This window comes from Dendrobium catenatum, unplaced genomic scaffold (genome assembly GCF_001605985.2).
Source record: "Dendrobium catenatum unplaced genomic scaffold, ASM160598v2 fragScaff_scaffold_334, whole genome shotgun sequence".
Taxonomy (NCBI): Eukaryota; Viridiplantae; Streptophyta; class Magnoliopsida; order Asparagales; family Orchidaceae; genus Dendrobium; species Dendrobium catenatum.
Genome location: NW_021318796.1, coordinates 45,303 through 64,511, shown reverse-complemented (window position 1 = coordinate 64,511; position 19,209 = coordinate 45,303). Strand labels below are relative to the sequence as shown.

General features: G+C 40.4%; 2 protein-coding genes across 2 annotated transcripts in view; one reads left to right on the top strand and one right to left on the bottom strand.

Moving 5' to 3' along the window:
- Nucleotides 1-1,820, top strand: LOC110096947 (the record flags this gene model as incomplete). Its single annotated transcript, XM_020823114.2, is given in 1 exon segment — nt 1-1,820. A coding segment is annotated over 1 exon segment (1,758 nt). The 3' UTR covers nt 1,782-1,820.
- LOC110096946 (exportin-4) overlaps nt 1-19,209 on the bottom strand; it is a gene marked incomplete at its 5' end in the record, with an annotated part of 92,996 nt that overhangs the window by 66,320 nt on the left and 7,467 nt on the right.

The window sequence follows — 19,209 nt, the reverse complement described above, 5'->3', positions numbered from 1 at the left end:
TTAAGCACCACTCAACACTTTTAATGGACTCGATAGGTTTTCAAAAGAGGTTAGACGACCTAGTTAGTCTTGTAGGCTCTCTAACTAAAACCACAAAGGAGGCACATGTTGACTCTCCCCACTCTAGGTACGTTCCCCATTCGCTAAGTCATGCAAGTCGGAAGATGCCCCACTATGCTTATCAACCTAGATCTGAGACCAATCCTCAACGACCTCACTTAGAGTCACATTACCATTTGCCCACCTTTGATGGCTCCTCGGACCCTTACTACCTTAGGGATTGGGTTAGACAACTAGAGGATTATTTTGAATCTTGTCATATCCCTGAGTCCCACCAGATTAGGATCGCTAAGTCTCACCTTAAAGGTCGAGCTCTTCAATTTTGGATAAAAGTGGAAGATCATAGAGAGTCTCGCGGTGAGTACCTTACTTGGAAAGACATGAGGCGAGATCTTAATTTAAAATACCGACCCTCTACCAGTGACCACCATCTAGAGCCCCACCCTACCTCGTCTATTGGAACTAACCGTGGACATTACTGGGGTCGAGACCACCCATCCTTTAGTAACGACAGGGTTGCTGCCCCACCCTGTAGGTCTTCATTCAATCTTGGTGACCGACCCTTTAGTGGGTCTTCTGTTGATTCGAGCCCATATGACTCACCACTTGGATCGACTTCTAACCAGCTCAGTCAACCTTTAGCCTCCCCAGTCCTTGACCCTGCAAGTGTACTTTTGATAGAGAAATGCATTAACAAGAAAACGTCCTCTGAACCTAAAACGGAGTGCATCCATTTCGTGGATGCTAATGATATTAAGGATAACGAAGACTTCTTTGAGGAGGAAACAAAAGTGAATGAATCAGACTCCCAGCATGACTTAAATCCTGAGCTAGAAAAATTAGAACCTTTAAACGTCGACACCTTAGCCCACCCCGATCCTAGTCTCCTCGAGGATAACTCCTTGAATAAAGTGTGCCTGAATGATAGTAATGTGATCTTGAAAGAAGCCAATCTGACTTTGAACACATTGAATTTAAATTTGGAAGATCTTGACTTAGCTGTAACCCCTACTAAGTTGACTTTAGATAATCTTGATGATAACGATCTCGAGTCAGAAGTGGTTAAATTGAATTTACTACCTGATGTGAGCCCCAATTTGACCAACCCCGAGCCTGTCAATCTTAAGGTTATACCCAAATCTGATTCTATTGATGATAAAAATATGAGTTCGGAAGACAATGATTTGATTCTGAAAGTTTCTGAGCCTAACTTGAATAATGGGTCTCATCTTATTTTATTGGAGTCTATTTTAGGAATCACTCATCTAGATTTACATTTTAAAGAGTGTGACTTTCGTGATTGGGCTTATCTCACAACTCCTCGTACCGACTTTAATGTTAGAGAGAATCTTAACCCACACTTTCATATCACCAATCTAGCTGTTGTGCCCTCTTATGTAATGGATACCATACCCAATTTCTTAAGTCCCATACCTGCTGGTGACTCGTTTGGCTATTCCATTATGGTTGTGAGTCAGGAGACATCATCTTACCTTGTTCCTGATTCATTTGTTTTGCCTACTATGTTCTTGTCCCTCCCTGTTAAGGACAATCTCTCTCCTAGTGGGATGAATTTACAAGATGACACAATTGACCCTAGGAGACAACCTACGACCATAACTGAAACTTCCTATCGAAGTGTCGTGGTAGCTAAGGATGTCTTCATTGCTCCCCCTAAACCAGTTCCCTTAGGCCTGAACACTTTAGATCCCCGCATTTAGAGACTCTTCCACATTTTTTTTTCTTTTTTTTTAATCATGTTCGTGTGAGTTCGTATGTTGTGTTGTAGTTGTAGTCTGTTGTCTTCCTAATTTGTCTATGTTTAGAACTCTAGTTTGTAAGTTCATGATTCTTGTCATCCATCATGCACACCGAGTCTCTTGCATCCACATTTGCATCTCATCTTCAAGAACTGCAGAAGGATATTAATAAAAAGAATAACCAAAGCAATGCCATTTATAAACTTACTGCCGATCTCAAGAGACGGTTCGAAGAATTTGATATTAGAGATTTTGTATTGGTTCGGATTCGTCCGGAGCGGTTCCCACAAGGGACCGTTATAAAGTTATATGCTAGAAGCGTTGGACCGTGCAAATAAACAGCAAAAAGATTTAAATAGTAATGCTTATGTGTTAGACTTTCTTGAAGGTTTTAACATTAATCCTATATTAACATCGAAGATCTTGTACCCTTTGAAGGTCCAGAGTGTAACCCTCCTATTCCACAAAATAATGAGCCTTGTGTGAACCCACCTGGTGAGATCCCCAGCCTAACTCCACTCCCAAAATTGCCTAATATACCCAATACAGAGAAGATTGAGACAATACTGAGTGATGAACTCAAATCTCCACTAGAGATGATGGTAAACAAAGGTATCTAGTTCAGTGGGCAGGGAAACCGGAGACGGAGAACACATGGGTCGATCGTGACGAGCTGCAGCAAGTGGACCCCGACTTACTAGAGTAAAACGAGAGCTCCATAGATGCTTACTCGACGGGGTCGAGTTTTCTCCCACCTGGGGAGAATGATGAGGACATCGTCAGATATTTCGACACATGTACCATCAGGAAACGCCGGAGATCAACGGCCACGATCATGAGTTTTAATTTGAGTCATTTTTGTAGTTGTTTATTTGATTTTTATGTTTTTCCGTTTTTGCCCTTATGGGTATTTAGTCGTTATTGTAGCCCGATGGGCATTTTAGTCTTTTGCTTTCTTGTCATTTTGAGGCCTATTTATATGGCCCTTTTCTTATGTAATAGTTTAGTTTTTGATGAATGAAAATATTTGCCACTTATGATCTCTTTGTGAGTTCACCCTCCTCGATCTCTTAGTGAGTTCGTAGGAGAAGCTAGATCTCTTTGTGAGTTCTAGGTTTTCTCGTCCTTCTCTTTTCTTTTGTTTTGTTTATCTTGATCAAGTCATCGTTGTGTGGATTTGGATTGGAGCCTCTTGGAGGAAGTTGGGATTTCAATTTTGAATCCCCAAAATTCTCCCCACTACCTCCCCCGCCCCTTCTCTTGCCACCACCCCCTCCCAGGAATACCCAGGCCGCCAGCCCGACGCCCCTCCCCTCCGTCCCCCGCCAGGCTCCACCATTGGCTGGAACCCCGTCCAGGCTGACAACCCTCCTGCCGGCACTCACAACTTTCCCAGCTTTGCCGCCGGCCCTTCCCCCTCCCATCCTCTGTGAATTCCAAATTTCCTGGTTTAAGTGACTTTCCTAAGATAGCTTCTATCTATTTAGGAAATCATTCATTGGGATTTAATTCACATTTGAATTTCAAACCTTGTTTTTTCTTTTTCCCTCTAGTAATCCCCCTAAACCTGAAACGTTTCTTAATTAAAATCAATCTGAATTTCAGTAAATCAGATTGTTTTAATTGAGTTAATCCCTTGGGCCCCACCCACCTAAATTCCGACCCCCTCTCTCTCCTCTATGGCCGGCTATATTACCCCTATTGCTTCTTTTCCTATTTGCCACATCACCACCTCATAAAAGCATCCCAAATACCTTCCCCTCATTAACGTGATTACAGTTTTTTTTTCAGATATTATTCTATGTTTAAAACTGAAATTGGCTTTTAAATTCCTTGCCCAAATTTCAATTCCCGTAACAGTTTCAGTTACAGGAATTGATTTCGAGTTTCTCCCTTTACTCCCAATCAAACCCCTTGGATTCCTCTCCTCTTTGGGAATGAATTCAAACCTTCTCCCTCCCAATCTCTCTTAGCCGGACTAGGCCAACCAGCAGCCCTCACTTCTCCCAAACCAGCCGCCTCCCTTCAGGCTCCTCTATGGCTGGAATTTTCTCAGCTTTTCTCTTCCCCACCAAGGCTGAAACTTCTCAAGGCCTCACCTAGGCTTGCCGATCCCGACATCGACCACGGCTTCGTCTTTGATGATCAAGGAAGAACGGACAAGACGTTGGATGCTCACTAGTCATCCCATGGACTACCCGCCACCGGCTACCACTCTAACGGACTACACTTTGTGCACCATTTGTCTCCTAGTGGCATCGCTCGATTGCTCTTAATCTTCCTCCACTAAAAGTGCCACCGGCAAGAGAGTGAGTGAGAGACCCAAGGTGAAAAGTTCTATTTGTTAATTGTAGATTATTGTTTCTCCCCATAACGTTACTCTCTAAGTCTATGTTGTCAATTTGATATTGTCCCGTTAATCTAGTTATAACCGCATGCTTTACTTAATTTCGACTTGATAATTCCGAAAACTTATTTTGGGGGAAGCATTAATTTTATAACTAGCAAAGCTTTAACAATCTTATATTAAAATCTCCAAGCAGTTCTTGTTCATCGCATGTTGTATCACATCAGTTAGCTATTACTGAAACTCGTTTTGCCTCTGTAATAATCATGTTGAGAAGATTCAAACAAATAAAAAATGCTCTTCAATCTATGGTGATTAGTGAGAAGTGGTCTTGTTATCGAGAAGATGATATTGGGAAGGCAAGGTATGTGAAAGAGAATGACTTATAGATGATTTGTGGTGTGATGAAGTAGATTACATTTTGGCTTTCACTGATCCGATTTATGACATGTTGAGAGAGGCTTACAAAGATAAATCATGCCTATATTTGATTTATGACTATGTTAACAAAAGTGAAAAAAATTATATACATACATGAAAGAAAGTCACATAATGAAGACACAAGTTTTTGGAGTATTGTCTATACCATTCTTGAGGATAGATGGACCAAAAGCAACATACCTCTGCATTGTTTGGCCCATTCATTAAATCTAAGGTACATTTATATTCATCTTTTAAATTAATTTTAAATTTCTTGGTAAATGAATAAATAATTTAATATTCTTTGTATTATTTGAAGGTATTCAAGTAAAGAATGGCTTCAAGAAGACCCTCAATGTGTCTCACCACAAAAAGATTTAGAAGTGTCAAATATAAGAAAGATATACTTGAAACGATATTTCCCAAATGAGGAGAGAAGAAAAATTAATATAGAACTTGCAAAATTCTTTGGATATTTAGAGGATTTTGGTGATCAATAATCTTTGGTTGATAGATGGAGGATGGATCCAAAAATGTGGTGGTTGATTCATGGAGCTTCAACACCGCTTCTTCAAACCATAGCAATAAAATTTCTTGGTCAAGTATCATCCTCTTCCTGTTATGAGAGAAATTGGAGCACATACTCATTTATTCAATCAATGAAAAGGAATAAAATAACTCCACAACGGGCTGAAGATTTAGTTTATGTGCATACAAATCTTTGTCTTCTATCAAGGAAACCCCCACTTTATGTTACAGGTGATAACAAGATGTGAGATGTTGTTGGAGATGGGTTAGAGTGCCTAGATGATATGAGATTATTGGAGGTTGCAAATCTTTCTTTAGATGAACCAGAGTTGGAAGCAATGATATTCAATGATGATGATATTGAAGGCCAAAGACCAACATCAATCTAATTCTATCATTCCCTCTATTGAGTAGTTAGACCTTCATGTTGTACTAAATGATTTTTTGCTTATATTTTTGTAGTTGTACTATACATTTTGTACTAAACATCTTTATGTTATAAGCTAAACAAGTTATCATGCCTTTGATTTATTATTGCTTGCCATTTTTAATATAATGTTACCTTAATTTCTATATATTATATTAAAAAATTATTATGTTGTGTCCACGCCGCACCCGTGTCCTATATTTTTAAAAAATGCCGTGTCTGTGTCTGTGTCCTGTCATGTCCGTGTCGTCGTGTCCTTGTCGGTGCATCATAGATTGTGAGGCATAAAGAATTATATGGGGTATCCAATTAATGTATTCACTCAGCAAATATAGATCACTTTTCAAACAAGATATTTTCCTACACTACCACTCCCAAGCATAATCCAATTTGTTACATGTAATACAAAAAAATTCAAAAAGGTGAGATGAAAATTTCTTGTGAAACTATACCCACTTTACACACATCCTAAAAGTCATAGAAATTTTTTTTTATAAAATTCTAAATTGTGAGGAATAAATTGTGAGGCATAAGGAAATTAATGGGGTACCATATTAATGTGTTCACTCGGCAAATATAGATCACTTTTTAAAATTCTAAGTATTAAAAACTCTATAATCTATTTTGATTTAAATTATGCACGCTACTGTATCAATGAGTATGATGAATTTATTAAAAGATGAGTATATTTTGTGATGATCTAGCCAGACTTCATTCACTCGATCATGATTAGTAAAGTCAAGAGAATTACAGTAAAATACATTTGCCTAGATTATATGCTCTGTTACACCTCATGATTGCCTAGAAAAGTGTTGAGATGAGGCGTGACATTACATAGGTTTGAAAAGCACTAAGGACAAAGTGCCTTCGCAAAGATATCAATAAAATGTGCTTTCCGAACAACATGAGGGAAGATCTTTTGATAGAACATCACCAATGAAGTGCTAGCCAACAATTATGTTAATGGACCTCAACAAACATTCAATTATGTTAATAAACCTCAACAAATTTTACTAAGTCTTTGTTAACCTTTAAACCTTCTCCACAAAGTGACAAGTATTGGCATTAAAATAAATTTATTATCAAGCATTAGTTATATCTTTATGAGCCTCCACAACCGAGGATTTGTTAAACCCCAGGCACCTTTAAAGCGATTTAGCAAGAAATGACTAATTCTACTTAGTTGTTGGGATATTAATTATTTCCCATATTGGGGATATTATCTGATAGTAATTCGATTTCATAGCCTTCTAATAACACTTCTATACATACTAGAACCTTTCAAATGATTTAAACCCTACCAAACTTAAATACAAAAGATTTTTTATTGCACTTTCTAGCAAAATCAGATTTCCTAGAGAAAAGAGATGGTTTATAATTATAATTTTCTTGCTTCAAAATTGATTCCTTGATTATTAATCTTCTATGCACTTATCAATCGGTGTGTAAGATCATTCTTTACTAGTGAAATTTTACTTCCATTTTTTACATTGTACTTGGCTAAATCTTTTGGAGAAGTTTAAAGGCGGAGCTCTTGCTTAAAACTAAAGTGAGGGCGTTCTTCCTCTTGAATAATAGTTGTAAGAGTTTCTCCACCTGCAAGAAAATTTGATAATAAAAGCAAATTTTATTTTTATTTCATAGAATTGCTCAAATTAGACAGCACAACATGCACATCACATAATTTGGGATGTATCACAAGGCTTGTACACAACATTCAACAACATCCTCCTCATGCTTAAACCAATGTTAAATATATTTCATTTTGTAAATTTAATCATATATTCAAAGCTGGTAGATTAGCGAATATTACATCATAATTTATATGAATCCCCAACTATACATAAGCCTTATTTAAGAACCTAAATCCTTCAGAAGTAGATTATTGTTGACCATAAAATATATTCAATGGCTAATATTATAGGACGCCTGACAAAATTACTCAAAAATTCCCACCTGCAAAATAATTAGCACTAACATATTCGGACTGCCAAAATTATCAAGGAGGTCCCAATCATGTGCAACTCGAGCAAACGATGAAAACGATGAAAATGATGAACTACAAGTGTGATGTTACGCAAAATTGTTTGAACAATCTTCAATCATAAAATTGTTTATGCATATTCAAATTCAGAATCTGAATCTGAATAAACTCCTATGTTTTTCAATTTCAAGAGGATTATGCACATACTTGGGTTTGACAGGAATGTATTATCCTTCCTCTTCTATCACTCCCCAAGAGAAGAAAGGCTCTCCTCAACTTAGGTGGAATGTGGAATGGGAACTTATGGAGGAGTTAGGGGAAAAGAGGGTGACCCGAGGGTGAGGAAAATGAAGATGCCCATCTTTGAGGGTGAGGACGCACATGGCTGGATCTACAAGGTGGAGCGATACTTCCCATTCAACGGGTTGACTGAGGAGAAATTGACAGCTGCAGGATTGTGTTTAGAAGTGAAGGCATTGGCATGGTACCAATGGCGGGACATGAGGCGACCCATTCGAAGATGAAGTGAGTTCAATGATTGTTTACTAAAACATTTCCAAACTAGTAGGGAAGGAGACTTCTATGAGAAGTTCTTTGCCCTGATGCAGAATAGGACAGTGGCAAAGTACTGTGATCAGTTAGAGTACCTAGCTAGCAGGTTGGATCGGCTTTCAGAGACCGTATTAGAGGAGAACTTCATGAAGCGACACAAACCAGAGATCAGAACAGTTGTTAGAGTGATGAGGCCGCGTAATTTGGGGGAAGCCATGAAGTTGGCACAGTTGGTCGAGGACCAAAAGCATCTGGAGAGGGGGGTTAAAGGTAGTAGCTCTGGGGGATCATACAAGATGACTACCATCTTTCTAGCTCCCAAAGAAGCTACATCGGGAGGTTCGCCTAAAGTACAAAAGGAGAAGTCTGGAGGAGGGGTATTTGGGGGAAATTTCAAGAAGCTTATTGAGAAGGAATTGCAGGAGAAGCAGGCAACGGGATTGTGCTTCATATATGATGAGAAATACACGTCGGGACATAGGTGTAAAGACCGAACTCATCAGGTTCTCACCGTCTGTGATAACGAAGAAGATGAGGAGGGAGGTGAGAGCGGGCTAGTGGAGGAGGAAGATGAGAAGTTGCATCTGGATGTTGCAGAATTCTCTCTAAACTCTGTGGTGGGATTCACCCTGAATCACACCATGAAAGTGAAGAGAGATAACTGACAGAGAGGTTGTTGTGGTGTTGATTGACAGTGGGTCAACCCATAATTTCATCTCCACTCAGATTGTTGACCTGTTGGGGGTGAAACTATTGGATACAGGTGATTATGGAGTGATGATGGGCACGGGAAAGGTGGAGATGGGTAGAGGAGTATGTAGGGGAATAGTGCTGACGATTCAAGGAATTTAGGTGAGGGAGGATTTTCTTCCCTTGGAGTTGGGGAGTATTGATGTCATCCTGGGGTTGAAGTGGCTACAGACCTTGGGATACCAAGGTCAATTGGGGAGATCTAAGGATGGAGTTGGTGGTGGGAGGAAGGAGGATGGTGATTCAGGGTGATGCAGGTAGGGCTGCAAGCGAACCAAACGTTCGACAAGCTACTCGTTGTTCAATTCGATTAAAGTTTGTTTGTGATCGTTTAATTAAGTAATCAAACAAACTTGAACAATATTTTAAATACTCGATTGTTAAATAAACAAATATATAGGCACACATTAAGTGCACATTCCCAGAGATCAGCCTCCAATAGGGCTCATCAAGAGTGGCTCCCAAAGAGGTTGGGCCCTTACATATACTCATGACGATCGACGCCTTGGAGAATCCTCTAGGGGATCCCGTCACCAACCAACCTCGCCCTTTCTAGAATAAGCTAACTTTGATCTTAGTTCCCGACTTAAAGAACTTTTTGTACCAAACCATGAGCTTGAGATCCGGTGGAGACACCGCTCGATGATTTGCATGGAAGAAGAAGAAGAAGAAAAAAAAAAAAAAGAAACCATAAAGGCTGAAATGGTCTACTATATGGCAGGGTATAGTAACGAGATCAATCTCCAATAGGGCTCATCAAGAGTGGCTCCCAAGGAGGTTGGGCCCTTAAATATACTCATGACAGTCGATGCCTTTGAGAATCCTCTAGGAGATCCTGTGACCAACCAACCTCCCCCTTTCTAGAATAAGCTGACTTTGATCTTAGTCCCCAAGTCAAAGAACTTTTTGTACCAAACCATGAGCTGGAGATCTCGTAGAGACACCGCTCGATGATTTGCATGGAAGAAGAAGAAGAAGAGGAAGAATAAGAAGAAGAAAATGAAGAAACCATGAAGGTTGAAATGGTCTACTATATGGAAGGGTATAGTATCGAGCCCCACCCCCAAAAATCTATCAGTGACAACATGGGGCTGAACCTACTGCAGTTGGAATAATAACTCCCCACTCCCCACTAGGATCAAGTGTAATATAATTGAATGAGAGGTGCAAACTCCTCAGAAGAGGAAGAAGATAAGGCCTTCGAAGAAAATATCCTTTGTTTGTTGATGCTAAAATGACTGAAATGAAAGAATAGGATTGATGCAAGCAAAAATAACGACAACCTCTAATTTTTGCAAGTAAAAATAACACACTTCCTAGGTCAAAGAAAGATACTAAGGCACTCTTGAAATAACAAAAAAAAAAACAACAATTTTATAACATAAAATGACACTTACAAACTTTTAAAACATAAACTCCTAAAACTGCATTTACATCGCTTGAGAAGAAAGATACAGGTGGAGTCGAACTTGCGGAGAGAAGGAGATAAGAAGTACGAGACGAATGGAGGAGAAGTTCGCAAGCTTCCTTGAAGAATAAAAGAATAATGGAAAAAGCTCGCAAGCTTTTCTAACAAAAACCCTCAAGTTTTCTATTCTAAAAATTAGCACATAGCATCCTATTTAGCATTACAAAACATCACAAATTTATAGAAGAAAATGGGACAGCCAAGGGGGGTCCTTTTAACTTCATTTAATCCCATAAAAATATAGAATATAGAAGGCCATAATTTATTCCATAACAGCACCCAAAAAAGCAACACAGGAACCGTGTAAAACAGCCACGGGAAAGCAGCCAGGGGAGAACCGAAGGGAGCAACCAAGGGGAACGGAACAGCCAACACAGGGAACCGGGAAAGAAGCCAGAGGACCGACCAGAACCAACACCCAGCAAAGGGAGAAGAACCAGCCACGGGAAACAACACATGAAGAAATCAGGGAGACACTAAGAAGGGGAAAAGGCAAGGAACTAACTCCACTTAATGGCTATCATAAAGAATACCTTTGCATATTAATGAGCTAAACTTTAGCTCAAGCATGAATGAGCTAGAACCAAGTAGCTCCCAAGAGTTTAGCTCAAAACCAAAGCAGTCAAGGCCCAATCCGAGAGGCAACTAGCAGCCCAAAGACCAAAAGAACCCAAGAAACTAGCACACCCAAAGCTTGCCAAGCCCAAGCTCAACCCAAGATGTTTTGACCCCCCCCCCCCAGCTGCCTACATCAATTCTCTCGGTTGCCTACATCAATTCTCCTCCGGTTGAAAATACACATCTCCCGATGAGTTTGCTTTAGGTTTCTTTCAACGAGGCAAAGGTGGCGCATCAAGCTCTTGAATCTTTGCTTCATACCTTTTCAGAATTTCTTCTTGTTCTTTGCTTAAATTGTTCTTGCAGACGCTTCTTTTTCTTCACATAGTTTTCCATACTTATACGCAATTTCATCTGTAATTTGTATAACTCATTTTGAAGTGGGTCTGTTGAACTTCCTTCTGTCGGAACCCATTTGTCCATTGGAGTTTTGAATGTAGGACCGGCTGGCTGATTTTCTTCCACGATTGACTCAATTTTTGTCTTTTTCCATTTTTAAACACTTAAAAAAAAGACACAAAACAAACCTATGAAGACACACAACTAAGCTCTGATACCAAACTGATGCAAGAGAAAATAAGGATAATCCCTAATTTTTGCAAGCAAAAAATAACTCACTTCCTAGGTCACAAAAAGATGCTAAGACACTCTTGAAATAACAAAAAATAACAATTTTATAACATAAAATGACATTTACAAACTTTTAAAATATAAACTCCTAAAACTACTTTTACATCGCTTGAGAAGGAAGATACAAGTAGAGTGAACTTGCGGAAAGAATGAGATAAGAAGTTCGAGACGAAGAGAGGAGAAGCTCGCAAGCTTTCCTAGAAGAAGAGAAGAAGAATGAAAAAAGCTCGCAAGCTTTTCCATCAAAAATCCTCAAGTTTTCTATTCCAAAAATTAGCACATAACATCCTTTTTAACATTACAAAACATCATCAATTTATAGAAGAAAATGGGGCAGCCAAGGGGGTCCTTTTATCTTCATTTAATCCCATAAAAATATGGAATATAGAAGGCCATAATTTATTCCAGAACAGCACCCAAAAAGGCAACACAGGAACCGGGTAAAGCAGCCACGGGAAAGCAGCCAGGGGAGAACCGAAAGGAGCAGCCAAGGGGAACGGAACAGCCACCACAGAAAACCGGGAAATCAGCCAGAGGAGAAATCGAAGGGGCACAAAGGGGACCGGAACCAGCAAGAATCAGCCACGGGAAACAGTACAGAAAGAAACCAAGGAGACACTAAGAAGGGGAAAAGGCAAGGAACTTACTCCACTTAATGGGCTATCATAAAGAATACCTTTTCATATTAATGAACTAAACTTTAGCTCAAGCATCAATGAGCTAGAACCAAGTAGCTTCCAAGAATTTAGCTCAAAACCAAAGCAGCCAAGGTCCAATCCGAGAGGCAACTAACAGCCCAAAGACCAAAAGAACCCAAGAAACTAGCACACCCAAAGCTTGCCAAGCCCAAGCTCAACCCAAGATGTTTTGACCCCCCCCCCCAGCTGCCTACCCCCCCCCCCCCCCCCCTTGCCTACATCAAGGATAGAGAAAACTCACAGCTAAATGCTAAGATGGCTGAAATAATGGCATAAATGGACATTATGATATAAATGATGCAAAGAAATATTCTCGCAAACACAGCATCAGTTCCAACAATCAATAATCATACTTCTAGAAGTGCTGTCAATCTACAAACTTATCCAATATCATAAATTTCAGGAGTACAAGATGGACCTGTCGGCGAAATTAAAATTAACCATCTAACCTGTTAGCTTACTAAGCAAACCTAGGTGTTGAAAAGCACTAAGGCGTGAATACATGATATCAAAAGGTGAACCACATAAAAACCGCTTCTCTTGCAATTGATTCTCTACATTTATTATTTTGTAATTTGTTCATGCAAGCATTTGTTATTACTTCAATCAAAAATAAACTTTATTATTTTAAAATGTTTAAAAAAAATTTCCTAAATTTTGATAAGATTTTATTAGCCCAATTGGGTCATGTGTAAGTCATAAAAATCTTCAAATAACCCTCATTCTTGCATGCTTGCATAGTATCTTACATCCAAGAAGCCCTACTTCTACAAGTAGGTTTGCAGCATATTTTATTTAAAAGAGAGAAACATCATTTTTAGTGTATACAAACTCAATGAAAAGAAAACAATTTAGGCCCAAATATTTGGAGACATATCTTTTGAAGATACTAATTTATTTCAATAATACCCAAAGCGTTATTTCCCATGACAAAAATTTTATCCACATATGCGAGCAAGAACCATCATGCTAGAGAAAGAGTGTCAAATAAAGATACAATAGTTAACAATATTACTTTGTTGTCTAATACATTTAAATCTTACAAACTGATGGGGACATCAGAACATCATGGAAAGTTTATCAAAGACGTGGCCGCCGATCCACGGCCACGATCGAGTCTTTATATTTTCTATTCATCGATGTATTTTTATTTTTATGTATTTTGTTATTTGCTTATGTGTGTTTTATTATTTCTCGTTGCACCCCTCTTATGGGAGTTGTCGTATGTAAGCCCAAAGGGCATTTGTATCATTTTGTTTTGAGTCATTTGTATGAGGCTATTTAAAAACCCCTTTGTTCTATTTGAAGTTAATGAATGATTGTTATGAAATTTCTTCTACTCTAGTGTTGTGAGAACGTGTGAGAGTTCTTGGTGAGAACATTGGAGAGACCCCTAGGAGAGGGAAATCGGATCACCCACCAACCTTGGAGACGGCCGGGTTCGTGGTTTTCTTCGTTGTCTTTCATCTTCCCCTCGTCGAACGTCCCCATCCTCCACCTCAAGCCACCGGCCACCTCACCGGACCCTCCTCTTTCCCCAAACCCCACGGTCTCCCCTCTACCCGAGTCTCTTCCCCCCACAAAACCGCCAGCCACCACTTCAAAACCCGCCGGCCACCTCCACTCCATGCCCCCTTTGAAGTTTCCTAATTTATGATTGGTCAAATTTGGGAAGAAATTGAAATTCAAATTTAATTAATTTGAAATTCAAAACTTTCCTAATTCACTAATTCTATTTTAGGAAACTTTTTGAATTCATGCCTAATTAAATTTTAATTAAGAAAGGATTGAATTAAAACTTTCCAATCTTATGAATTTAAATTAGAAAGCTTTCTAAACCATTCAAAATCCCCTCCCCCTCCCCTTGGATGCCGCTGCCCCCCTCTCTCCCCATGAGATTTTAATTTCTTTTATTTCCCAAATCTTCCATCAAAGTTTTAGGAAATAATTCAAATTCCCTCAAATCCCTCCTACCCGAAATTCTCCTTTGCCATATCCAGCAACTGATTTCCTAAATCTAGGGAAATTATTTTGGGATTTCAAATTCCCCTCCTCAGCATCCCGCCACCCCCTCCCTAGTCATCTCCCTCTCTCCAATCCTCTCATCCCTCCTTTAATATCTCCAAGTGACTTGGGGCTTTGATCCTCTCCCTCTACTTCCTTAATCCCATTCATAGAATCTGAAATTTCTCTCAGATTTTGGGATCAAAATCTGAAATTATTTTCAGATTTCTTTGAGGAAAGTTTTAGAGTTTGTTCTCTCTTCAAGGTGCAAGAGAAACTTCTTTCTCTTTGCCCTAATCAAGTGACCTTCCAAGTACAAAGAAGATCTTACACTCAAGCATCCATGAATGGCGGATCCGGAGAGTGAATATGGTATCACTTGGGACGAAGACGGCTTTATCGACATCCTACGATTCACCTTCTTCGACGTCAATCCGGAGATTGACCACACTATTGAAGATAACGTGGAGCGCATCTTATTTGCTTTGACGGAAGCCATTGACGAACACTTCGAAGGCATTGAGTGGAGGATCTCCACCTCTCCCTAACGAAGGTTTCTCTTTCCCTTGCATCTTATTTCTTTTAATTTGAATTCTCGTTAGTTTGATTGCAGTCACGACGGGCACTTCCACTGCTCTTGCTTAAAGCTTAGTAATCGTAGGAATTGAGCGCACTTTCAATGCATCCTAATTCTCGTTGTTAGAACAGGGATTAATTTGAAGACTACTATTTTGTGTTGTTTTATTTTCTCATTTATCTTGAAAGTTTCAAAACTTGGAGCATGTGATTTAGCCTAAGCAAAATATCTCCTTGCTTTGTTTCTTCGTTTAGAATTGCTAGCAATTTTAATCTAAAATTATTCTAATCTAAGAGTTGTGCAATATCTAAATGATTCCATAATCATCTCATCTAAGTAGTTCTGCATCATCTGGTATCAGAACATGGTTTTCTCTTGCATGTCTTAGGATTCCTGATAGTTTTATTTTGCCTCGCATTTTTGCATTCTAGCCTTTAGAAAACTGTTAGGTTGATGTTCTTTTATTTTCTCTTGCATTTGGCATCATATTTGTGAGTGTTTCATATTTAAATTGCTGTCCTTTACATCCTAGTCTAGTTAGGTGTCCCGTAGTAACTTCCAAATGGACCCGGAACAACTAGAAAGGATCTTAGACTTGTTGGTAGGCCAAATGAACACTATTAGCTACCAACCCAAGGAAAACCACTCGGATCTAGTTGAGCTTCGTAGGAACACCACCGAGAGATTTGATACACTTGAGCGAGCTAGAGACCACCCTACTCCCTACACCCCATCTAGACCACCTTCTATGTATAGAGATGAGACATACCCGGATGAGAGGCCACATCGGGCCAATCATCGAGCTCCCTACCATGGACATGATCCACGTCATGATCCTGATTTGGATGAGAGGCATCACCGTGCCAATCATCGTGCTACCTACCACGGCCATGATCCCGATGCACCACTTATGAAGAACATTAAGGTTGATGCTCCTACCTTTGATGGCACCCTCAATCCCCAGCTCTTCCAGGACTGGGTCAAAGGTATGGATAGTTTCTTTAAGTGGTATGACAATTCTGAGGCCAGGAAGGTTAGTTTTGCAGCTATGAAACTTATGGGTAGGGCGAGTCAGTTTTGGGCGAACTTAGAGAGTCTCAGGGAAGATAGGAATGAGTACCCTATTGTAGATTGGTTGTCCATGAAGCAGGAACTCAAACAGAAGTACTTGCCTTCGTCGTACTTCCCCCGCCTATTGGACAGGTGGAATAGGTTGACCCAAGGCAACAAACCAGTGAAGGAGTACATCGCCTCGTTTGATGACTTCTTGATTCGCTGCAAAGGGAGACCTCTACCACCCCCGCGCAGATCTTATCAATGTTTCGTACCGGGTTACATGAGGATTTACGCAATGAGTTATTTGCCTGAAACATCACTACACTGGAGAATGCCTGCAGCCTAGTGCTTGATCTAGAGGAGTCCCGTTCTCAGCACCCAAGTCGATCCCATGATTCTGGACCCTCCTATAGATCAGGCGTAAGTTCCACCCTACAAACTCCTGCTTCACGACCCACTCCGGGAAGCACGACCCGCCACCCACGAGTCCACCTGCACCTAGATCTGATTTTAGGAGTACACCTCCCACCCCGGATGCCCATCGATCCAGTCCCAGGACCAAGTGCTTTCGATGCCAGGGGTATGTGCATATCGTTTCTCAGTGCTCCAGTCCTTATAAGATTTCGATTATTGAGGAGATGACTGAGGACGATCTTGAGCCCGAGGTTGATCAGATCCATCAAGTTGAGGAAGAAGGCGAATACTTCGAGGAGGACGATGAAACTACGGTCCTCAATTGCCTTCAGAAGTTGGATGCCTCTCCCATCTGCGTGGTGAGATGTGCACTATCCCACCCGGCACCCACTGATGACTGGCGTAGGACCTCGATTTTCCATACCTACACCAAAATAAAAGACAAGAATTGCAAAGTCATAGTGGATAGTGGTAGTTGCATAAATGTTGTTTCCTCCAGCATGATATCCCAATTAGGTTTGTCTGCCATTCCTCACCCCAACCCGTATAAGGTATCTTGGGTCAACTCCAATGCCTTGGAGGTGAAAGAACGAAGTCATATGCCCATCTCCTTTGCCACTTATAAGGAGAATGTCTGGTGCGATGTGTTGGCTATTGGACAAAGTTTGCTAGGTCGCCCCTAGATCTACGATAAAGATGTTCACATTTATGGGCGTTTAAACACCTGCATGTTTGAACATGCTGGCAAAAAGATCAAGCTTTTTCCATCACAGCCCCGGGTTACGGATGCCACGAAATCCAACCCAGCCAAGTCTAAACAGGGCGTGAACCTTGTCACCGCCAAGGTCTGATTACTGAGATTGCCCAAGGCGCCCCCCTGTTTGCCTTAGTCGGCCGTGAGATTCCCACCGATTCTGACGAGCCCATTCGTCAGGAGGTGCAGCCTATTTTAGGACAGTATGCTGATGTCTTTCTCGATGATCTTCCAGATCAGTTACCTCCACTTAGAGACATTCATCATGCTATAAACTTCGTCACTAGAGCCTTCCTTCCCAATGTTTAAAATTGTGTATTCGAGTATTGAGGCGTATTTCATTCGTGAGGCGAGGCGTAAGCCTCAAGGCATTTTGAGGCGTAAGCCTCAAAATCAAAAGATTGCGTAAACATAAAATGATAAATTTTTTATATACTAATGAGTGAATAATATAAAACATAAAAAAACATAAGATATGAAGTGAAATCAAAATATCCCAATAATAAGACAACATGAAATATAGTTCAACTCAAAATTCTATCTTTCCCAAATCATAGTATTCTTTTCGTTAACATATAATTCTAATTTCCAAAAATAAATAGCAATGGCATATCACATAAGAACTCATAAGTCATCAGCACTGTCATTACTAAGGAGTTTTTCATTTGAATCATCATTATGATGAACTGCTCCGTCCCCTTCCTCCTCTCCTATAGAGCCCAATGTCATGCATTTACTTCAAAATTTATGTAAGTTTTAATATATATAGCGTGAGGCGTAAGCCTCATGCCAGTGAGGCAAGGCGGGCCTCAAGGCGGGCATCAACCAAATTGAGGTGCAAGCCTCATTAAAAAAACTCGAGGCGTAAGCATCGAGGCTTTTTTTATAGGAATTGCGCAAAGGCGAGCCTCATATTGCGCAATTTTAAACCATGTTCCTTCCAAACCTGCCACACTATCACATGAACCCTATGGAACATGCTGAGCTTAAGAAGCAGGTTGACGAGTTACTGCAGCGAGGTTTCATTAAGGAGAGTCTTAGTCCTTGTGCGGTGTCGACCCTTCTCACACCGAAGAAGGACGGAACTTGGAGAATGTGTGTTGATAGCCGTGCTATCAACAAGATCACTGTCAAATATCAATTCCCGATTCCGAGGCTCGATGACATGCTCGATATGATGACGGGTGCCACACTATTCTCCAAAATTGACCTCAAAAGTGGGTACCACCAGATCCGGATTCGACCCGGTGATGAGTGGAAAACTGCCTTCAAGACCAAGGATGGTCTTTATGAGTGGTTAGTCATGCCTTTTGGGCTCAGTAACGCCCCTAGCACTTTTATGCGAATCATGACTCAAGTGTTGCGTCCGTTTATGGGAAAGTTTGTCGTCGTCTACTTTGACGACATTTTTATTTACAGTCATTCCATTAGTCAGCACTTAGACCACTTAAGGCAAGTTTGTGAAGTCTTAAGGAAGGAGTAATTATATGTCAATCCAAAGAAGTGCACCTTCCTAGTAGATCGCGTCATTTTCCTGGGCTTCATCGTTTCAGCCCAAGGGGTTTCCGCAGACCCCGAGAAGGTGAGGGCCATTGTAGAGTGGTCTATCCCTCGGACTATACGGGAGGTCCGCAGCTTCCACAGATTAGCCACCTTCTATAGGAGATTCATACGAAATTTCAGTACTATCGGATCTCCTATCACTGATTGCCTGAAGAAGAGTGATTTCCACTAGGCCCCGGCCGCCACTAGAGTTTTTGATGAGATCAAGCAGAAAATGGTGGAAGCCCTAGTGATGCGACTTTCTGATTTCTCCAAAGTCTTCAAAGTAATTTGCGATGCTTCGGGGTGGAATTGGAGTCCTCTCCCAGGAAGGTCACCCTGTAGCTTACTTCAGTGAGAAATTGAACGATATTCTGCAGCGTTATTCTACTTATGACAAAGAATTCTACGTCGTGATACAATCACTCCGTTATTGGCGACATTACTTGCTCCTGTAAGAATTCGTCATTTTTTCGAATCATGAAGCTCTGCGTTATATCAACTCCCAAAAGAAATTGAATGCACGCCATGGTCGATGGGTTGAGTTCCTTCAGGAGTACACGTACACCCTTAGGCATAAGGCAGGAGTTGAAAATAAAGTTGCCGATGCTCTCAGACGT